The sequence below is a fragment of the Nelumbo nucifera genome, chromosome 8 (genome assembly GCF_055504915.1).
Source record: "Nelumbo nucifera cultivar China Antique chromosome 8, China Antique-T2T, whole genome shotgun sequence".
NCBI classification, from domain to species: domain Eukaryota; kingdom Viridiplantae; phylum Streptophyta; class Magnoliopsida; order Proteales; family Nelumbonaceae; genus Nelumbo; species Nelumbo nucifera.
Window position 1 is genome coordinate 1,618,986 of NC_142656.1, and position 22,270 is coordinate 1,641,255.

The 22,270-nt window shown below is 33.7% G+C and overlaps 1 protein-coding gene across 4 annotated transcripts; it reads right to left on the reverse strand.

Moving 5' to 3' along the window:
• Positions 1-2,426: 2,426 nt before the first annotated feature.
• Positions 2,427-11,514, reverse strand: LOC104600504 (oligouridylate-binding protein 1-like). 4 transcript variants are annotated; one of them, XM_010263475.3, is made up of 12 exons: positions 11,164-11,514; positions 9,778-9,839; positions 9,418-9,520; positions 9,091-9,167; positions 8,953-9,014; positions 8,767-8,854; positions 8,536-8,611; positions 8,381-8,411; positions 5,912-6,031; positions 5,407-5,489; positions 3,041-3,214; positions 2,427-2,896 (listed from the first exon to the last, which is right to left on the reverse strand). In XM_010263475.3, exons 1-12 carry the CDS (start codon positions 11,263-11,265, stop codon positions 2,606-2,608), a joined length of 1,269 nt encoding a protein of 422 aa, XP_010261777.1. In that variant the 5' UTR covers positions 11,266-11,514; the 3' UTR covers positions 2,427-2,605. The 4 variants fall into 4 exon arrangements, with proteins under 4 accessions (XP_010261777.1, XP_010261775.1, XP_088749207.1 ...); XM_010263473.3 differs by having other exon boundaries at positions 5,407-5,492; XM_088893081.1 differs by having other exon boundaries at positions 8,935-9,014.
• Between the last annotated feature and the right edge of the window lie 10,756 nt (positions 11,515-22,270).

Sequence of the window (22,270 nt, forward strand, 5' to 3'; positions counted from 1 at the left end):
TCACCTTATTCACCTCTCTCTCTCTCTCTCTCTCTCTCTCTCTCTCTCGTTTTCCTTCGAAACTTCGCTTTTTCTGTTCATCAGCTTCTAATTATTGATGTTTTAGCCGCTTGAGCACGGAAGTGCTGTGATTGGACAGTATCTCTTGGGCATTTGAGTAAATGCATCTACAGATTGTAATCACCAAAATGCCTTAAGTGTTACATATCTGGTTTTACAGTTGAAGTTAGAGCAGGTAGATGCATGATCGTCTGTGACTGTGAGTGGAAGGTTTCTTCCCAAGGAAGAGTTTAGAAGTGGGACGTTCGGCTTCCATCAGGGCAACGCCCGTTCGAACAGCCTTTACAGCCTTGCATTGGGAATATCTCCCTACTCATATGCTTTATTTCCCGATCTCCCTTGGAATTGCTATGTAGCAATGCGATAATTGAATCGATGCTTTTTTGGCTGAAAGGAAGTACGAAAAAAACAAAAGTGGAGGAGAAAAAATGGAGGAGATCCGGAGTCGAATAGAATCGATATGATCCAGATTGAGTGAAAATTTAAAAGGTTAGAATGAAAGTTTCAGAATATACCCATTATAATGAGTGAAAGAACAGTAAGAATATGCTTGCACAGAAGACAGAACCCGACTGATGCGAAAAAAAAAAAAGATGGACCACGAAGAAATCTTGGGCTCGTAAAAATTTTAGCTGTGTGGGGGATTCCCGCACACGACACGTTATTCCATTTAGACCCTTTTTTGTGTAAAGTTTTCCACAAGGTGAATTGAGAGAGATGCGGTTAAATTTCTAGCTTCAACATTTCCCCGATCGAGATTTTCCTACTGTCTGTCTGTCCATCATCCCTGTTGATGGAGTTCCCACCCTCCAGATTGTAACCCTTCTGGAGAGTGGAGAGACTCCTTTTGGTTTTGGACGCCTCTCGGCGCGCAGTGTATCTTGATTTTAGTAGAGGAAGAATAGTAGCTTTGGCCTTTTTCAAATATATACTTTGACAGTGTTTCGTCCCAAAGTATATATCTCCTTTTTTTTATCTGAATCTGTTCGGATGTGGGTTTCTATGAGCGTGTAAAAGGGGTCCATTGCTTGGTGAAATGCTGCAATTGAGAATGTGGGTTCTAAGGGAGACCTAACTGTTGTTTTGAGAAAGGGAAAATACATCCGAACATACTTTATTGCTTCTTTTTTATTTGTTTTTTTTTTTTTCAATAATCCATATTTTCCAAGTCTAACAAGTAACACCAGGCAATGAGAATTGAGAACGACCACCCAACCTGAACATCCATAATTCACCTGGTGTTGATCTAAACCAGAAACAATTCTCCCAGTCCCACTGCAAGGAAAGGTAGCTTGTTTGATCGTGACCCTGCAGGCTCAAAGTTTACATCCACCACTTGGCAACAAAGCGGTCCCTATCTTTTCCATATTATGTAACGTGGCAAAATTTTGGTTCTTCCGAAACACAATTAACCTTTTTCCCAAATAAGCCTGATGTTGTTCTGAGATGAGCTGGATGAGCTGATAAACTGATAAGATTCATCAATTTGTGAGTGATAATAGTGATGAGAGGCCCCAAGGTGGTTTAAAGGAACTGTTCAGCCAGGGACTATCTAAGAGAATGACAACAGTGAGTGCAAATAGTGGCGCTAGGCTCACTAAGACTCTCTATACACTCTACAACCTAAGCACTCTACTTCTTTTGCTCGTATTAAGATGGCAATGGAGCAAGTTCAGGGTAGGTCTCATCCCTGATCTTTGATAAAGACGATTTCCTCATTAAGGAATTGATTGTCCAAAATTTTTAATTAATTTTCTTAAAAAATAGTTTTACTTAATAATATTTTAAATATTTTGTGATATACAATATTAATAATATCATATTTAATTTAAATAATATAGGTGGGGAAGAGACTTCACTCCCCATCCCTCTCCCCGTTCCTGCCCTCGCCAAGGCAATCTGGGGAAAATTATTGTCCCTAAAGCTCATACAACTAGCTCAGCCTCAGCTCTCCAGTTCATCTCCTCAACTTTTCCAGCTCAGCTCAGGACAGCATCAAAGCCGGAGAGAGAGAAGCAAAAATAACAAATCCAACATTACTCGATTTTATTGCGAGGTTACTCCAATTTTCTTCCCTCCAAACACGTTACAATCCAAACCCAAGCAAAAAAAAACAAACACAATTTGGATGCCTTCTTTTTCATCGGAGCCAAAAAAATAAATAAATAATCAGCTGGCTCTTGTAAACTTACAGTCATGACTCATGAGGTAAAACAATTAGGCTGTGTTTGGAAACAATTAGGTTTCCCCACCTTTTCCTACTTTCCTTCAAACCAAACATAGCCTTAGCGAAAACGAGAGAAAAAAGAAGTTTGGGTGAGAAAAAAAATTAGAAACAACTATACCGTCGTCATAAAATGGTCAAGTTCCCCCAATAATCACTCCTCTATATAAACTAGAAACTAGAAAGTAAAAAGTACACATATATCCATAACAAACGGGGAACAAAGTTGAAAGAAAACAGAAAACAAAAAGCAAAACAAGAGTTGACGTATGATTGGAACAAGGAAGATTGGGATATAAACGGTAAAAAAAAAAAAAGTGTCTACTGGTAGTACATGAGTTGCTGGGCCGCAGCAACATTCTGAAAGCCTCCATCATAAATCGCCTGACTTGCTCCAGCAGCACCCATTCCCATAGCTGCCTGCTTGAGTGCATGCTGACCCTGGGGGTGCATCAGTGCCTGGGCACCAGCCATCTTGCTCATTGCCAACTGTCTCTCGTAGGCCAAAAGCTCAGCTTGTGAAAGGCCTGACATAGGCAAAGGACCACCAGTAGGTGGGGGCAGCGGAGTTGAGATTGTCCCGGGTGGAGTGGGTTTACTACCCCACGAGCACTGCAGCATTAGAGAAGAACAACCATGTCGCAATCAATTGACAGTTTTCACCATCAACAAATGAGAGAGAGAGAGAGAGTGTGTGTGTGTGTGTGTTGTGTTGAATTATATCGTTAATTAATGCAAAGAAAGCTAGGAACCTGCCTTAATTGGCTTGCCATAGATGATGCGGCCATTGCCGATTTGAATGGCCAGAGCTGCTTCAGCATGGGTACTATATCTGACAAAACCAAAGCCCTTGTCTCTTTGCACCCTGACTTCTTCTATCACTCCAGCACCAAGGGCATGAAAATGCCTGTGGAGATCAAGTTGGGTAACCTGCATATTGTGTAATTGAGAACAGAAGATAAGCAATAATAAAATGATCGAATGAAATATAGAAATTTTAACTCAAGATTGTCCCCTAGGAATTCACCAAATCAAGGCATTCCCTTGATCCATGCATTCTTGATATAAATAATAATTCAAATTCAGAGTCCAGAGGCAGGAAAAAAAGAAAACAGATCACAGCATAACTATCAAGTTGGCTTCAAATTTCCAAGTTTGAGCATTTAATGGTATATAGAGTGGATCAGAAACCATCACTCCATGGATCCCCATGAGATCTTTGAGACCAAAAAGTAGCAATTCAGCATGATAAGATACATCTTCCAGAGAAGTTGGACACAAAACAACCAAGTACATTGACCATGGTCTAGATTCATGGTTTGTGCAAGATTCTGGTTCAAGTTTCTTGGGGATTTTTTCCCAAGAAATAGAATAAAGCATATTAGTAGAAAATAATTAAAAGGTGCGACTCTTGTGTCTGTAGATTTGTTAGGCAGGAACCACTAAGACATGGTTTTTTTATCAATAAATCACTGAGACATGGGTTTCATGATCTTTTGTACTTATCACATCAAAACTTGTACATAAAGGGCCATTACCCAATGTTGGCCCCTGCTATCCAGTGTGTTGACTGTTGAGAAGTGTAGACTGGACAATGACCCAACCTTTGGTATTTTTTGCACGTAGGTGGGTGCTCCCAGGCTCAAATCCCTGGTCAGCCCATGATTTTGCCATCATACAAAGCCAAGCCTCCTCACCATGTCAACTTATATGTGCAATGCCTTCTATTTTCTTTTTGATTGGTCTGTATACGTACACTGCATTAAAGGACCAACCTAGTATTCAGACACTAGATTTTCCCTGCCAGATACTACATCCCACGATGGACCAAATACTAAGAACGTATCTCTGATATTCAAGATATAGTTAATCAGCATAGCACTATTGTTTCCCCAAACTGCAGCTATCCTTTTATGTCCATTAGGCCAGCAATCATAATCTGTGTAACCCTAGAGAAAATTAGTCCTAGGTTGCCCTGATATATAGAGGCCGGAGGTTGGTCAATGGCCAAATTGCAGTCTGCATGGCAATGGCATTGTGCCATATCTATGGCACCAATTAAGAGAAGCTAGGACATTGGAAGCCAATCTGAGTTGCACATTCAAGTGGATACCAAGGTCTGTAAAAGCTTGCTGTAGTGTGGATGAGAGTGAATAGAAGGGAATTGGAAAGGTACTCCAGGTACAAGTGCATCAATTGCTAAGGTGTTGGCTTCTGACTTCAGTTTTTGTCAGTTGTTAGCTTCTGCTTGTTAACCACCTCCAATTTATTAGGAATGATGTTTTTTTTTATCAGTATTAGGAATGATGGGTATTGCATATTATTTTATTATCATCAAGTAATAATATTAGTTAGAATGGATGAAAAATGGTATTGTTATGAAAATTGCAGAAGAGGAAGATTTGAACTGTCATTGCTGAACTAGGACAGACTGACCCTCAATGGATTCTTGAGACACATCAACGTAAAATATACTTTTCTATCTTTTAACATGCTAATGTACAAGATCAAAGCCATTTTTCATATCAAATGTTTCTTGGTAACAAAGGCAGCATTTTTCAGGTAACATGCATTAGAATTCAAAAAAAAAAAAAAGAACTATTTTAATAGTCTATATTTTTCCATATACATGTCTATAAATCCATGTTTACTCGTCTTGCCAAATCAGACTTTTGGACAAGCACTGGATACCAACTCCCATGTCCATGTCCATAAAACAATTAAGGCTCTTTTTCTTTGCAACACGAAACTGAATCAGATACAAATTTTGCACCTAGTTCAGTTTTGCACCTGTTTGTTTGCAACTATGATTTTAACCCCTACCTGATACAAAATTTGTACTCTTGTCTCACTTGCACTCACTAGCAGAGCAAATCTTGCATTCCAAAAACTGAAGCAACATTCGCACCACTTTCCTCATACCTCAACTCTCTCATATTAAATGGGAACCACATTGTGCTTCCTACCACTCTCCTAAACATATAACAATCCTATCTCTATTCACTTTCATATAAAACAGGGAAAAATATACATTTAAAATAGAATTTACAGTCAGCCTGTTTGCACTCTTAAATATTTACACCAGTCCAAATGAAGGTAACACACAAGAAAGATGGTATTACCTCAGGAGAGAGGTTGCCTACGTAAACAGTGGTGTATTGAGGATTATTCTCAGGGCCATCATCAGTTGTTGTCTCTTGACCATCTTCTGCACAAGAGGAAAATGAATATCAGTAACCACCACAAACAGCTAAAATACTGGAGGCAGGACTACTCAGAAATCCATGCATTTAAAACATGAAACTCATAAAAAGAATTAGGAAATGCACCACAGCAGGATCAACAATATGTAGGCTAATAGAGTAAAGACCTCTTCAACAATTTCCTCCTAGCAAAAAAATTTAACATTGAAATTACACATTTTTGGCCACCTTGTGCGTGGGGGATAAGGTGATGACCTATTCCAAACCCAAAATAAGGTAAAATTTTGAAGGTTTAGGCAAATATAAATAATATATAAAATAATTTAAATTCAATGTATTATATCAGAAAACTTCATCTTGTTAGGGAGAAAAGATAAATAAACTTTGAGTCCTTTAAAAGTTCCTTAACATGATATGAACCAACCTGATGTTCCATTTGTCAACTCCACCACACTTTTGGCATCTGAGTTCTGCTTGTCATCATTAGCACCAGCACCTTTTGTTGCCCAGTTACAACGTATCTGTCTACTTCCAAGCCATTTTCCTGCCCAATTAAATTACTCAATCAATATAGCCAAAGCAATAAATATCAAACAATCATGGCTGTATGAAGCGTCAGAGAAAATCATGGCTGCATGCTGTTTTACAATTACCTATAATTACCTAATAATTTGTTTTCTATCTAAAATTCAATGTAAGAAGATATTCCAACCTCGAATGGGATCAAATGATGGTTGAGAAAATATTTATATATTTCTTCCAATTATTAGGTAATTATAAAACAGCATGCAGCCATAGAGATCTATACAAAAATATTCCTTGATGAGTTTAAAGAATGAATATTGTTAGATTCTACAATTTCCAGACAACCAAGATGGAGAAAAGCCAAAACTTTAAAGAATGAATATTGTTACCTTACATGGAACTGACTTAAATAAATACTACAACCAGTTCTTTTATCTTTTTTTTTCTTTTTTTGCGAATAAATTTTGCACCAGTATAGCAATTCTTTTTGTCCTTTGAAGCTTTGACTACATTGGCACCATAATTTTCAGTGAAGCAAGAGGCTTTGCACCTGTTATTGATCGATGTAATTTGGCAAGAGTTGTAGCTTGAACATTCCATAATTTAAGGGATGGTACATTCGTAAATATAGGTGCTTTGGAGTTTTTGCCTGGGCAAACCGCAATGAGAATAAGGTGAAGGGTCACCACAGCTTTGTCTAAAGAGTAAAGACAAGAAAATGCCAAAAAAAAATGTTCCAAAGCTTTTTTATTTTAACAAGGAGAGAACATTGTTTTACGGTGACCAGTAGTAGACCAAAGGGATGAGACAACAAAAATGCCAGAGATTTGTTGAATTTGTTACTATCAAAACGACAATATCCAATACGAATGCCATTGTAGTATACTAAATTGTCATAGGTTCCCCATCATTAGGCCCATCTAACCTATCAAAAAAAAAATCATCATCCCTATCTTAACAAGTACTGCAAGTCATTTCCTAGAAATCCCACTTAGAAGGGTTTATCAGCTAAATATTGACATATGCTCTTTAGTAACACAAGCACATCATTTAAGGTAAGTAGCAGATCAGTGCTTCTAGCATAATTCAGGATAAGCCAAACAGGTCGACTAGGTGAAGGATGATAATAAATACAGTCGTAGATTTAGACATTCTCCATGTATCAGCTATGAAGACACTTTGAATTAAAGGGGGGGCCTTAGTTCTCATCAAACAGATGACAAAGGCAATTTACATCAGCCCTCAGAGAGGGGGCAAGATTATGTAAGAGTGAACCCTTGTTCCATTGGGTTACACAAATTTTCAGCTCAATGAATTCCAATATCAATGACTCCAATAAACAGCTTTGTTGTAATAAATCTTGAAGAGTCAACATCACTGGGGCATCACATAGATAAATTGATTAAGTACAATCCGTTTGGTACAGCAGTTCCATGCTTGTACACGACTCAGCATGTCCTCACCCCTCCCTCCCTAATTCTGATCTCCAAGCTTTTCTCTTTTTACCATTATACTGTAATACTATGTTTTTTTGCTAATAAAGGACAAATAAAAGTTTAGAAAGTTGTTAGCTGATTTATAGAAATAGAGAAAATAATTATAGATCCCAAAACTGCTGCTATTAAGCTATTAAGGTCACTTTATCATTAATTATTAAAAAATAGATCAAATTATGACATATAGAAAAATGCATCAATTATACAACACAAGCAATAGTAAAACCTTATCATTGAGAAACAATTCCATAATAACTCCCATAGCTTAGATATGAATACCAGATTTCACCCACAATCAAACAATGGTTGGCATGCATTAAGATAGGTGAAAGGATAAGATAGCAATGCCTCCTTCCATTTCTAGAAAGGACTACGATAGCAATTTCAAGTTTGTTTTATAGGGAATGTAAATTTATCTGTTAATTCCTGACTAATTCAAGTTGAATAAAGGTGGTTTTGTGAATTGTCCTGTTTTGCCAAAACCATTAGCATGAAAACATAGCTTTCCATTAAAGTAGCAGTTTATTTCTTCTTTTTCTGCTGATGAATTTTGTTTCATACTAAATGAAAACCTTCAAAAGGATTGCTTGCGGGTTGCTGCAAGAAAAAAATAACCACCCAATTCCATCTCCCATAGATTCCTAGGACTCGATTTCATGAAGACTTGCTAATCCGGACATGTTACTTGATTTTAAGTTCCTGGACACCCCTACATCAAACAGTATACATATGTCCCTAGCAACCAGTTCACAAATATAAAGGTAAAGTCAAATAATCACATTGCAAAAATTGGCCTCCAATGCATGATGGCAGGTTAATATTCAGGATAAAATTAAAAAAGGAAAAAATTGACATGTCAGATCTTTCCTTACCAGTTAAATCATTAATCGCACTTTGTGCATCCTGGACAATTAACAGAAAGATGGGTAACATGATGAGAAATCATAATAGCGCAAAGGATAAGTAAAATGATTTGAGCTCACAAAAGATCATTAAAATTAAAATTAAGAGAAATGAAACCATCAACCTGTTGGTTCCGGAAAGAGACAAATCCAAACCCTCGAGAACGCCCAGTCTTTTGATCCCACATAACCCTTGCATCTCTGAAACCACCACAATTTTTAGTTCATCTCAGCAATTATAAACTGAAAAATGTGAATTACTAATTCATCTCCAGTATTCTTTGTAAGTCCGGATCTGGTGCAATCAAAAATAACTAACTGAAGCAACAGAAAAGCATAGGCTAAATAGAACTTACGAGCAACTTGGGTAAACAGAGAAGCATGCAAACAAGGTAGAATCAGTAACCTCAGGGCTAAGATCACCAACAAATATATTGTAATGACCTGCAGAACATGGGTAACGAAGTCAAGTGGTGCCCCATGGGAGTAGAAGGAAGGTCAATGAATGAGTTTGGAGCACATGCATGATAAAGATTGATAACCTGAAGTGTCCTCTCTCTGACTACTGGCATATGCCCAATTAACTTTAATGGGTTGCCCAAACCTGTCAATTACAAAGTTAGATACCAGATGCATGAACAAAGCAAAGGTAAAAGGAAATCCAATAGGGTGCAACTTACAGATGCCTCCCATTAAGAGTCAAAATGGCAAGTGCAGCTGATCTGCGATCAAAGTAGTCAATGAAACCATAGGATGACTGCAAACAGAGAGCACAAGCCACAAGGCATCAATATGATGACATCCCAATCAGAACTGAAAAGTCATTTAACTAGCAAACTGGGAGACGCAAGCAGTACATTATCCGCATTAGAGTTTATCAATAAATACCAAGTTCATTGCTTTTCCAATGTGAAGACAATCAAATGGTAATAGATGCTTCCTAGGCATTTTAAGGGGAAGACGATTCAGTAGATGGTGAGGTATGCAGCAAAAAATGAAAAGCTGACCTTCTCTTTCCTAATAAGTTTGCATCCTTCAAGTGGGCCAGCACTTGAGAATACCTCCTGAAGAAGTGGTTCTGTAACTTGCGTATGAATATTACCCACATACCTGCATTTTCTCGAAAGAAGGGAAGGAAAAACTTTAAGCTAAAGTATACTGAGTTAAAAATCTAATAATTTAAATCAAAGGCTCTGACAGACAACTAAAAACATTGTGTTCCTAATTTGTGAAGTACAATGGCTGGTGCATAAGCATTACAAAAATGAAAGAACAGTTGTAAAATAAAATGAAAGAAAAAGAAATTGAAACTTGGAAAGAAAAAAAAAAAAAAAAAAACTAAAGGAAATGCTTCCAATGATACTCACACACTGCGGCATGTACTTGAATCAAACCCAGGAGGCAAATTTCCACTTGGAATTGGCTCTATCTGCAAAATAGAAATATTAACAAAGAAAATCTAATTAATCATAAAGATCTCAGAACAAATAATATACATGACCTAATTTTGAAAAGCATCCACAAATAGAAACAAAAGAAATCTTAACAAGACACCTAGGATATCCAAAAAGGAAATGTGACTCTTCACTTCCCAGCTTTATTCAAGAAAGCTTCCAATAATAGTTAAATAGTAACTGACTCTTCCAGAACATATTTGCCAAGATCAAGAAAAAAGAACAAAAAAGTTCAAAGAACTGACTCCCATGAAAGTTCTGCTCGGTTCCGTTTGCTTTTACTTGTGCATCGTTAACAGCCAGAGTGTCAGAGTAGGTTCTTATTATTCTTTCTATTATAAATAAATACACGAATGTATCTACTGTATGTTTCAGAGAACTAGATAAGGGATGTTCTCTGGTGCCTATTTTCTTTGGGAAGACAAAATCGGTAATATTGTGTTTTCTTGAATTATCGTTTTTATTAATGAATAAAAAATTGTTACCAATACCGTTTTTACATTGCTTGTGAAGAATATAATATTTCTCCTGCACTTAAAATCGTGGTACCATAAACTTCTGCTCAGAATCAGAAACTCTGAAAGACCTGGTTCCTCCAATTAACTCAAAATTTCAGAATAATTAATATAAAGAACCTTTTTCCTGAGATTTATAGAAGGGAGTTCAGGAAAAGGAGAAACTTAGAGATATTGGTATTTCAGAAAGAACTGCAGCAGCTTACGAGATAAGTCATTAAAGATACACACTGGCTTTTTTAAGGGAACCTGAGGTGAGCACCTCGCAAGGCGTTGGTACTCTTTGTTTACCAATTAATCGTAACCAATAACCAACCAAGTGTATAAATTAAGTAGATTTTATTTGAAAAAGTATGACCAGACCATACTGCTCCAGTTTTTACATACATGACACAACACTTTCCGTCTATTCCCAAAGGAAGACGAGTAGAAACACACAACCTACAACATCCCAAAAATGCCTTTTAAGAGGTATTGGTTCCATAGCCACTTATGAGAACATATCCACTAAATAATTGGATATGGGATTCATCCAAATTTCAATATACCCCATACTCATATCGAAACGTAAACAAATCCTAATGAAACAAAGCCGTACGAGAAAAAGGCAACTTGAAGACCAAAAGGCGGCTCAAAGCCAAAACCCTAGCTGTGAAACTCCTGACCATCGAGACAGCATGACAGAAAAAAAATCCATAAAATGAAAGGAGGAATTAATCAAATCAAAATTAAAACGATCGGGTAAAACGAAGGGAATAACTAAGAAGAAAAGAATAAATCGTACCTGAGGAGGAGCTAAAAGGCCAGGATGATAAAGAGATTGCTGCTGCTGCTGAAGAAGAGCTTGCTGCATCAGCGCCTGCTGCTGCTTCAGCCTCTGCTGCATTTTGTTCCCTTTTTTCTGTGTGAAGAAAGAATTGAAGTGGAGGAGAGACTTCTAGGGTTAGGGTTCGAGGAGCGAAGAAGAAGAAAAGAGTGAAAAGAAAAGAAAAGAAAAGAAAGGAAAAGAAAAGAACAAAAAAACAAACCCTCGAAAATGAGGGAAGAAATGGAAAGTTAAAAGCCTCGAAAAGGGAATCATAGCCACCCCCAGTGGGAGCTTTTATAGCGGGAGAGCAATAAATGATGTAATCCTGATGATTCTACAAACTACAGTTCAGACTTCAGACTCCCTTCCAAAATCTCGGATTTAATCGGCAAAATCTCAACGATATTTTGGTCGGAACGGACAATCAAGCCACTGTGATTTTTAGCTATTGTTTAAGTTGTGTTTGGCATGATGCTGCATATACAGCACCGCTTTTTCGGAAAACAGTAACATCATATTTCCATTGGCAGCAATGAGCTTCAAATTGAGAAAACGTCAAATTTAGCATTTCTCCAAACCATACCTTGTAAGCCTTATTCATTTCCAAGGTATGGTTTGTGGCACCGTTTTTTATAGACAAATGGTTTCATACATGTAATCATTTTTTGGATCACTGCATTTTTCCAATGCGGCACTGATGTGTCATTGTTTTATGGAGAAACAACATCAATGCGGCACTGATGTTTTCTGGAGAAACAACATCATATTTCCATTGCATCGTTTTCTCATAAAAAACGGTATTGGGGATGTGAAGAGAAAATTATGCTTATTTTTTTGTTTGGAACCAATGTTGTCACATAGGCGTTTCTGATAAAACAATACTAGTTTTGTTTGGTACTAATGCTGGTAGCAACGTTTTCAACATTGATCTACATTATCCAACGTCCAAGATGATGTCACATCATTGCATTGTTGACAAATGACAATAATGACTGTTTCTCATAAAACGTTTAATTTGGCGTTGTTCTCGATCTCCAAGGCATGGTCTAGAGTGACATTTTTTTTCTAAAAAAAAATGGTACTAAACAAGAGAGCATTGTTTGAAGCACCTTTTTCTCTAATGTGGTAGCTACGTGGTGTTGTTTTCTGAGAAAATAGCATCGATGCCAAAAACCCACCAAGTAGTTGTTTGAAACCAATGCCGTTTCTTATAAAATGACACCATGTTTGAAATTTGTTATCTAAATATGCCTAATAACTAGTTATGCATTTTTCAAGAAAAAAAAACATTATTTTAGATCTTTTGCCTTGAAAACCAATAAAGTTGTGTGGATTTAGAAAATGCTCTTTTTTAGAGGTTTCTCTTTTTAATAATAGTGGAAAAATCTATGATGCAAAAAATATATGGTATGGAAAGAGTTTTGACAAATCAAAAGCCATCCATAAATTTTGATAAATAACACCATATTCGCTAACACGTTTATGATTCCAGTTTATTGATCAAATTGTTTTTCGGATATCATATATTTTCCATATCATAGTCAAACCCAATAATAGTGTGCTGACATGGCATTAAAAATAGCCTATGTGGCAGAAACAACAATGATACTAAATAGAAAATAAAAATGAAAAAATGTTTTTCTAAGAAAATGGCATGCAAATGTAACATCGTTTTCTCAAAAAATGCCTCTCAAGAAACAACAATAGTACCTATGAACCTTCATTTGCAATAAAGACCCCCTAAACTATCACTTGGCAACAAATACCCCTAACCATAAGTTACATGAGATAATGCATTAAATTACTAAAATGCCCACCTAAATTATCTTTAGGCTGCGTTTATCCTCGGTGTAAATTATACCTCAATGGAGTTCAACACAATAGGTTTAAAATGAGTGGACGTTGGAACTTTTTAAAGTCTTATAATTGATGTAGTATTTACATCGATTATTGATGGGAAACTTAACTGGTCACAAAGTTTACATCGACTTCCGATGTAATATTAATGTACACTCCATCCAAATTAATGAAAATACGAACAGAGAGTAGAGTTATACACCGTCCGCACTTATATAATTTTATTTATATAAAGTATATGAATATATAAATATTCAAATTATCCGAATTTGATTCAATAATGTTGAATCTCGAATTCAAAATCGGATTTTTCGAATACCGTTGACACCCCTACACTTGAGAGAAGGGGGCTACGAGAAATGAGATTTCAAATCTCATATCTCTAAGATATTTGAGAGAGAAAGAGTGTGTGTGTGTTCATATTAGTGAGATTTGTCATTGCCATTACCATTGTTAGTCACGACAGTTGCTACTCATGATCTCATTGTCAATGTTGGTCACAATCGCTACCCTAAACTCTTCTTCCAACATGTTAGGGGTCCGGTTCTCGGGTTGAATAGTCCGCCCATTCGAGCTGAATGGATGGCCCGTTCTAACAAAAAGATAAAGAAAAAATATAAAAAAATGGCCAAATTGTTGAACAGTTCGACCACCTGGGTCAACAGTTTACTGACCAAAACGGAGGTGACCGGTTCCCGATTTTTTCGATCCGACAGTCTGGTCTAGTATGGTTTTGAAAACCATGCCACTAACCAAAAAATGGTGGCCAAAATGATTCCATTTTCGAATTTATTTTTAAAACATTGTTATTTAGGCTCAATTTGGAAGGAGTACAAATACAAATCTATACTACTTTAAAAAGTATGAATGACTTCAAGAATATTTTTGGAACTTCTAAGGACGATATTTACCTCTCTACATTTAAATTTAATGATAAAAAATGATGGAAAATAAGGTAATCGGTTCTTGATATTAAATGAGTTGAAAAGAGGTAATTTAAAGATATTCAATGCATTCAATTCTCTATCATTAAATCCAACATTTAAGTTATTAACTTGCATTCATGTTCACTGAATCATATATTTAAGTCATTTTTATTTTTTATCATTATTAAGTTCTATTAATTAAACCCATACTTAATAAATTAATAATTCCAATAACATAAAAACTTATACTTTTAAAATCTACCCAACAAAAATAGTATTTTCATCTAAATGGTGGTAAGAAATTAAATCATTTTGGGTCAAATGGGTTAATCCATGTTGTCATGGTTAAATAATAAAATTAAAAAAATAGATAAAATGAAAAAAAATATAAATTAAAAAATTGGGAACATTTTTAACATACATATTAAACAATAATAAGTATGATAAATAAGAAATGTTTTTATTAATGATAAAAATGGAATGTAAAATTTAAAACCAAATCAAAATAAAAATATTTTCTTATTCTCTCCCATTAAATCCTATATTTAGGATATATTGTTTTCATCATTAAAATTTTATAATTAAATCCATAATATTAATGTTAATAGTATAAAAATAAATGTTTTGAAAATTAATTTGAAAACAAAACCATTTTCTTCCCTCCTAGTAGTGGGCAAGCAATTCAACCATTTGGGGTCAAATGGATTAATAAGTAATGCCATAATTAAATAATAAGAAGTTAAAATAAATAACTATGAAATATAAGAAGTATTTTTATTAATGAAGAAAATGGAATGTCAAATTCAAAATCTACGTAGAAATTAAATGATGTCATAGTCAAATAATAAAATTTTTAATAATAGAAAAATACAAATAATCACAAAAAAAAAAGATAGAGGAAATTTTGGGCACATATCTAATGTTATATATTTATAAAAACTAAAATATTGGGTACATCTCTAATATTGTACATTTATTATATTGAATAAAAATAACTTTTATAGATAAAGAAATAATTTATAAATGATCGAAATGTAATACATAATTTAATGTCAACGTAGAAATCAAATAATTTGTATTTTTAGATCATGAGTTAGTGGTTTGAGTAAAATTATACCATAGACAACAAAAATTAAGTGTGATAAGTAAAAAATATTTTATATAATGTAAATAAAATATATAATTTACAGGGAAAATTAAAGTCAAAATCAGTGTACATTTAAAATTAGGTCACAAGTTGGTCCAAAAACCAACAAAACTTTGGCAACTAGCTCTACATTTCAAATTATAACCCCCTCGCCATGTCATCAAAGGCTTATGTGGTTGTTGCCAACATGGGACTCTTATTCCATGTTGGACACAGCAAAAAACCTATATCGAAAATGGGTTTTCAGTTTATCTCTCAATCTCCCTCCCCTTTCTCTCACTCTCACAGTCATCTCTCAATCTCCTGCTCCCTCTGTCCCTCCCACCCTCTTAGCTTCGATCTGTAGCCAAATCAAAACCTCTCTCTCGTTCTCTCTCTCTCCCCTCTCTCTATTGTTCTCCTTCAATCTTTATCATTTTTCTCTCTCATTCTCCCTCTCGAACAATATCTCCTTCTCCCTCAATCTCTATTGTTCTCCAGTTGGTGTAAATTTCATATGTAAGAGTTTCTTTTGAATTTTTTATCAAAATGGTGTAATAATTTTTTAACCATACCAAGTTGGTCTCATGTTCTTTTATACGACCTGATTAATACCATATAAGTGTGTAAGAAAATAAAAAAACGAGAGAGGGAGAGGGAAAGAAACTGAGGAAGAACGATACAAATTAAGGGGGAACGAAAGATCAACCAAGAAAGAGAATGAGAGAGATCAAGGGAGAATGGTAGGTAGAGAGAGAGAGAAAGAATGAGAGAAATTATTATAGAGAATGTAAATACAAAAACCAAAACATTCTTTTATTTATTTTCAAATCACACAGTCATTGAGCAGATAAAGATGACTACGAGAGAGAGAGAGAGAGAAACTAAAAACCTTTTTTTTTTTATTTTCCAATCACCTAACATTAAAGGGAAATTTCAGTATAAGATTTTTGTTGTGTCCAATATGAATTAAGAGTCTCATGTTGGCAAAAGCCATATAACCCTTCGATGACATGGCAATGGTTTTTATAATTTGAAATGTAGAGCCAATTGTTAGAGTTTTGTTGGTTTATGGACCAACTTGTAGCCTAATTTTAAATGTACAATCGGCTCCGACTATAATTTTCCCTAATTTAAAACTAATCCAAAAGTAATGCTATTTTCTTATCTAGATGGTGGGTCAGTGATCCAACTTTTCAAAGAAACACATGATATCATAATTGAATAATAAATATTTAAGTTTATTTTTAATCATATTGTTACTTATGTTAATTTTCAAATTCTATCTTAACTACGATATATCTAAAATTCAAGTAATTAATATGAAGAAAAATTTTCCATATGAAACACTTGTGCTTAATTACTAATATGTATAATGCAAATACATATAAAATAATATAAAATACAAGGTTTTGCACTCAAAATATTTGTATTTGTACTTTCCAAACTGAGCCATAGCCTCATACAGGTGTACTATATATGGGGTGGGTGGGTGTGTTTTGTATCTCCTATCCATTTAATTGGATCGGGCCAAATTCGGGCTGAGATTACTATAGGTCAAGTCCAGGTTAAGGCAAGACCTATTGACATCCCTAGTCAATAGAATCCCAGGAAAGGCTAGGCTGTTTGCGGGTATGAATAATCATGGACTGGACTAGGATATGCTTTGCACTTGTGATAAGGGCAATAGCCTTGGCTTGAATCCGATTCATCCTAGGTTTCAAGTCTAAAATATAAGTCATGTTTTCTAATTCCCACTGTAACTCTCTTTTATATAAATCGAAGTCCCAAAAAACAAAAGTTGATGCTTCCATAGCTGAAGATGCATTCACATTGCCCGTAAAATGGGCATAGAGGTGTAAAATGGGCGACTCACGGGCTGGCCTGGGCTGTGCCGCCCTCCATTGGATAACTTGGGAGTTGGCCCGGCACGACCCACGGCCTAAGCTTGTGTGGGCCTATGCTGTGCCGTGGGCCAAGTCGGGTCGTGGATTGGGCCAAAGCTATTTATTTAAAAAAATTTGAAAAAAAACTTAAAATTTTAACTTTATATGAATTTTGGTGTATAGAATTGTTTATATATACAATAATTAAGTAAATTAGCAAAATAAAATTGAAAGTAATTGATTATTTTATTACTATATTATATACTATCTAATATATTACATAAATATATATAAATAATATATATGGGTCGTGCCGGCCCGATTTACACCTCTAGGTAAGGACCCCAAAAGATATAACTCCAGCTCAAAATCTGTATCGGAATTTTGATGCTCGCTGGATTAATGGGATGAACTATGGCATTTTCAAATTTGATTTTATTGTGATTGCTTCAAACAGACCATGCCATTTGAGCTATTCATGCTATCAATTAGAGTAGTGTTAAGAGTGCAAAGGAAAGAAGAAGGGTGGGGGAAATTTGAAATCTGAAATGTAGATGAGAGAATTTTCCGTTGTATGAGTGAAACCAAATGACATTTGGGTTTCCCACTCTAATCCTAAGACCAAAAATCTATCTTTTTCTATATGATAACAAAAAACTGATAAAAACAGAAGATGCGTGCATGGAAAGACTTGAAAATATCACAAATGTTAAATTTTAGGAAGCTTCAAATGAAGTTTTGTGGTCATTCTGTGTGATAAACAACCTCTAAATGTATTTTTAAGAGCATGATACATCAAACCATTTTCCAAACGGTCTTTGTCTTTAAAAACAAGAATTTAAAAGCTTAATACGTCTTTTGACCATATGAGCTGTTGGAAGATCTTTCTAAAAACACTTGCCAAATGACATCTTAATTTGCAACTGGTTTTTGAGTTCAGATTCAATCCTCACAAAATTGTGACCACATCGTGCTTACACTCTTTTGCAGCCGTGCATGAGGAACATCTCTCCATAAATGAAAAAAATAAGTAAAAAAAGATGTTCCAAATGCAGGGCTGTAAAGTGTTGTGAGGATGGTGTGAGAACAAATTTTATAAGGATTGAATCCGGTCTCCTGGTTTTGATCAACTTTCAAATTTTTTAGGCAAATTGACTACATAGGAGGAGTAACTCTCCCTATAAATGAGAAAAAAAAAGTAAAGAGCTGTTCCACTGAGAGATATAAGTGTTACAAGGATGGTGTAAGAACAAATTTTGTGACGACCAAATCCGGTCTCCTGATTTTGATCCACTTTAATTTTTTTTAGGGAAAATCTATGATGCGGAAAAGATATGGTATGTGAAAAGTTTTGACCAATCAAAACCTACCCATGAATTTTGATAAATAACACCTGATTGGCTACCACGTTTATGATTCTAGTTGATTGATAAAAAAATTATCAGATATCATATCTTTTCCATATGATAATCGAACCCTTTTTTTAATACAAATAGGCTACATAGAAACTCTCCCCAAACTCCAAAACCCAATCCCAAGTCTTCTTAGACATTAGAGACTTACCAACTAGCTGGCACCTTAATTCAACTTTGACATCCCTTACTAATAATTTTACTTTAGTTACCATCTTGTATTGTATAGAGATGTTGATTCAAATATTAAGACTTGACCTTTATATATTATAACTCCTAGGCTCAGTTTGGAAGGAGTATAAATACAAATATGTAGAATACAAAATCTTGTATTTTGTATGTATTTATACTGTACATATTTGTATTTGTAGTCTTTCCAAAACTGAGCCTTAATCCCCCAGCTCTCTCGCCACTAGGGCTGTAAATCGGGTTGTTTGACTTAAAAAATTTCTACTAGATTAGATTCAAGTTAAAAATTTGGATAGATTGAAAATCTGACAAATTAGCAAGTTGCACTCTAGTCTCGGACATGATGTATTGGTGGGGTCGGTCTTTGGGGATGGAGATCTATCCAAACTAGTAGTGATAATGGACAAGGCCGGGTACAGGCCCAAGCTGGGTTTTTGGGCCTATGACTTATTTTGGGCACCGGGTTTGGGCCTGAATACAAAACTGAGGCTCAAGTTTGGAATTTCAAAGCCAAGTTGAAAATAATCAGTGTAATTTGATTGCGCATCGTTTGTATAAGTAAAAATGTTGTTATATGTTGTTCCACATACATATAGGGGGCATTATTTATTGCAATTGTAAAATCTTAGGCTGATAATTAGGGGTGTCAATTAGGCTGGATTAGATGGACTGGGTCTAATCCAATCCGATGAATATTTTGGACCAGTTTGGAGCGGTCCAATTCAATGTCTGAATCATTCAATATATTTAAATTGATTTTAATTTAGATTGGTTCCAACACTGAAGCTTCATCATTGACACCTGTATTTTTATTATCTTCGATCAATGGACCAGATTTTGGTTCAATCCAACCCAATCCAATAAATACTTTGGTCCATTAAGTCTGAACTGGTCAAATTCAATGTCTTATTGGTCCATCTAATCCATCCAAATTGATTTTGATTTGGACAGATTCAACCCAAAACCAGTCCAAGAGATGCCAACTGATAAGTGTGAGAATATAGACTTGGACCCAAAAGTTAGTCCAAGAGATGCCAATCCATCCGATTTGACTATGTCAATTTGGTTGCCGAAACAACCAACAACTGAATTGAACCAATCCTTGAACGTTTTTAATTTCAACTAAATTAATAGTCTAATTTCTAATAAATAATAATAGTTTAATATCTAATAGTTGTTGAAAATTTATAGCAAAAGTGCACAATCATTGAAAATAAATTTACAATGAAAATATAATAGATATCTAATAAAAATAGAATAATTACAAAAATACAACAAATATTGAAAATATATTAAAGTAGTCAATAAATAGTGTAATCTCAAAAAATAGCTTAATCTCTAATAAATATTAATCTATAAATTATAAAAATATATAATTACTAAAAATAAATTTATAACAAAAATATAATAAATACGATAAATTAAATTTCGAAATTTAAATAATAGTTGTTTAATCTCCAATAATAATTGACAAATTTCTTGTAAATAAAAAAACAAAAATAGATTTATAAATAATTATTGAAAACATAGTTATAAAAAAAATACAATAAATAATGTCTGAAAATAAAATAATATTAATTTTAGTATATATAAATAGATAATGAATATACACTACTATTGAAAAATTATTACTAAAAAGTATTAATTTTTTGAAAGTTATTTTCTATAATTATTAATTGATATAAGTGAAATTAGTTATTTACAATATTACTTAGTTATTTAAACAATATTGCTATTTAAAATTTTAAAATATTAATTCTTTATGGAATTTAATAATCTGTAAAATTATAATTAGTACTATTATTACATAATTCATTATTAATTTTGTAAAATATTAAATTATTATTAATACGAATATTATGAAATATATTATAATTATTTTTCTATTTTTAAGAAATTTCTTAAATTTATTACATAATTTTGTTATTTTAACTATTTAAAATCTAGTCATGTTAAATATTTTGTTATTTAAATATTTAAATAACATGTAAAATATTTAAAAATTTTCATTATTTGAATTTTATTTATTTTAATGTTATTACGTGATATGAAATATTTTTTATAATTATGTATCTATTTTAATGTTTTGTTATTTAAGATATTTATTTATTGAAATATTTAAATAATGCTTTATTTTTAATGTTAAATTTTTATTATTTGAATAACATTTAAATTGAATAATTATAAGATTATAATTTATATTGTTGCTACATAATTTAATGATGAATTTTGTAAAAATATAGAATTATCAATAATATGAATAATATTAAATCCATTATAATTAATTTTGTGTTTTGAATAAATACGTATATAATTTTGTTAAAATATTTAAATAATTTTGAAAATTTTTAATTGAAACTTTCTTTAGATAGATATAGATAAAAAGTGGGGAAGATGATAAATTGAAATTAGAGATAGTTTAGGAGAGAATCTCTCTACTAAATCAGAGATAATTTAAGAGATAAATAGAAGTTTGAAATAATTTAGGAGATAAATAGGAATTAGAGAAAATTTAGGAGAAAGTGGGGGAAGTGGTGCCACTTGACTAAACATTAGAAAAGAAAATTCCCCTTTATAATTTTCTAGTTTTTTGATATTTTTTTTAATTCCATATAATTACCCATTAAGCCAAGCCGATAATATCCCAAAATCCAATAATATCGGGTTTTGGGCTATTGAAGTTCTTTCTTTTATCAAAATTGGAATCTATGGCAGCCCATGCATATTTCAAAATTTAATAATTTTGTATTTAAAAATTTATGGCATTTGATAACTGTGAAAGGCCTCTAACCGCGTTTTCTGCTTGGCCAATGACTAAACGTTTCAAATCTTAATTATTTGCTCAGGCGTAGTGTTTAGATAATGTCGTCCCAAACCTGGTCAAAGTTTAGAAAGCAAGTTTTTAAAACTGTAGACACCGTCTAAATTTCACCAAATTCCACCTAAGTGTCTCATTCATCTTGTATAAGAGGAGTCGTACCACATCCTTGAATCTCTTCTAAAATCTTAATTATCTTGTGATCAACTACGAAATCATTTACCACATGTAGGACATTTTTACCACTTCATCAATGAAATAAGTCTTTTATAATAATAATAATAATAATAATAATAATAATAATGAATTAATGAGAAGAAGAAGAAGTGACCCAAGATATGACCTTATACATATCCCTATATATTTGATTAAGCTTAGGTGGGAATAAGTGGTAAACCTACTAATCTTGAATGGGTTCTACGATGGTTTTAGGTTGAGGTTAAACTATGCCAAATTAAACCCATTGACGTAGTACCCTTGAAACATTTGTAAATACAATCTTTCCAATTTAATATAATAGTGTAAGAATATATATTAATTATATATTATATATAAAATATCATATATTATACACCTTATTTAGATTTAACTTTTATCATCTAAATGAAAATCAAGGCAAATATCCACTTTATATCCTATATGTCTCCAAACTACTCAAATCACTCACATGGCATGCTGAAGTGGGGCATTTATATTGATCAAACAACTATTAACATAGTTATCAAATATAATTAATCCGCACTCCCTGAAGCAAATTCCCCTTTGAGGTGGCAACTTGTAAATGAAAAATACCTTAATTTAATTATTTATGCAATTTATGGCAGTAAAGAATTATAAGCAACGAATAAAGGCATCAATGTCAAGCACTA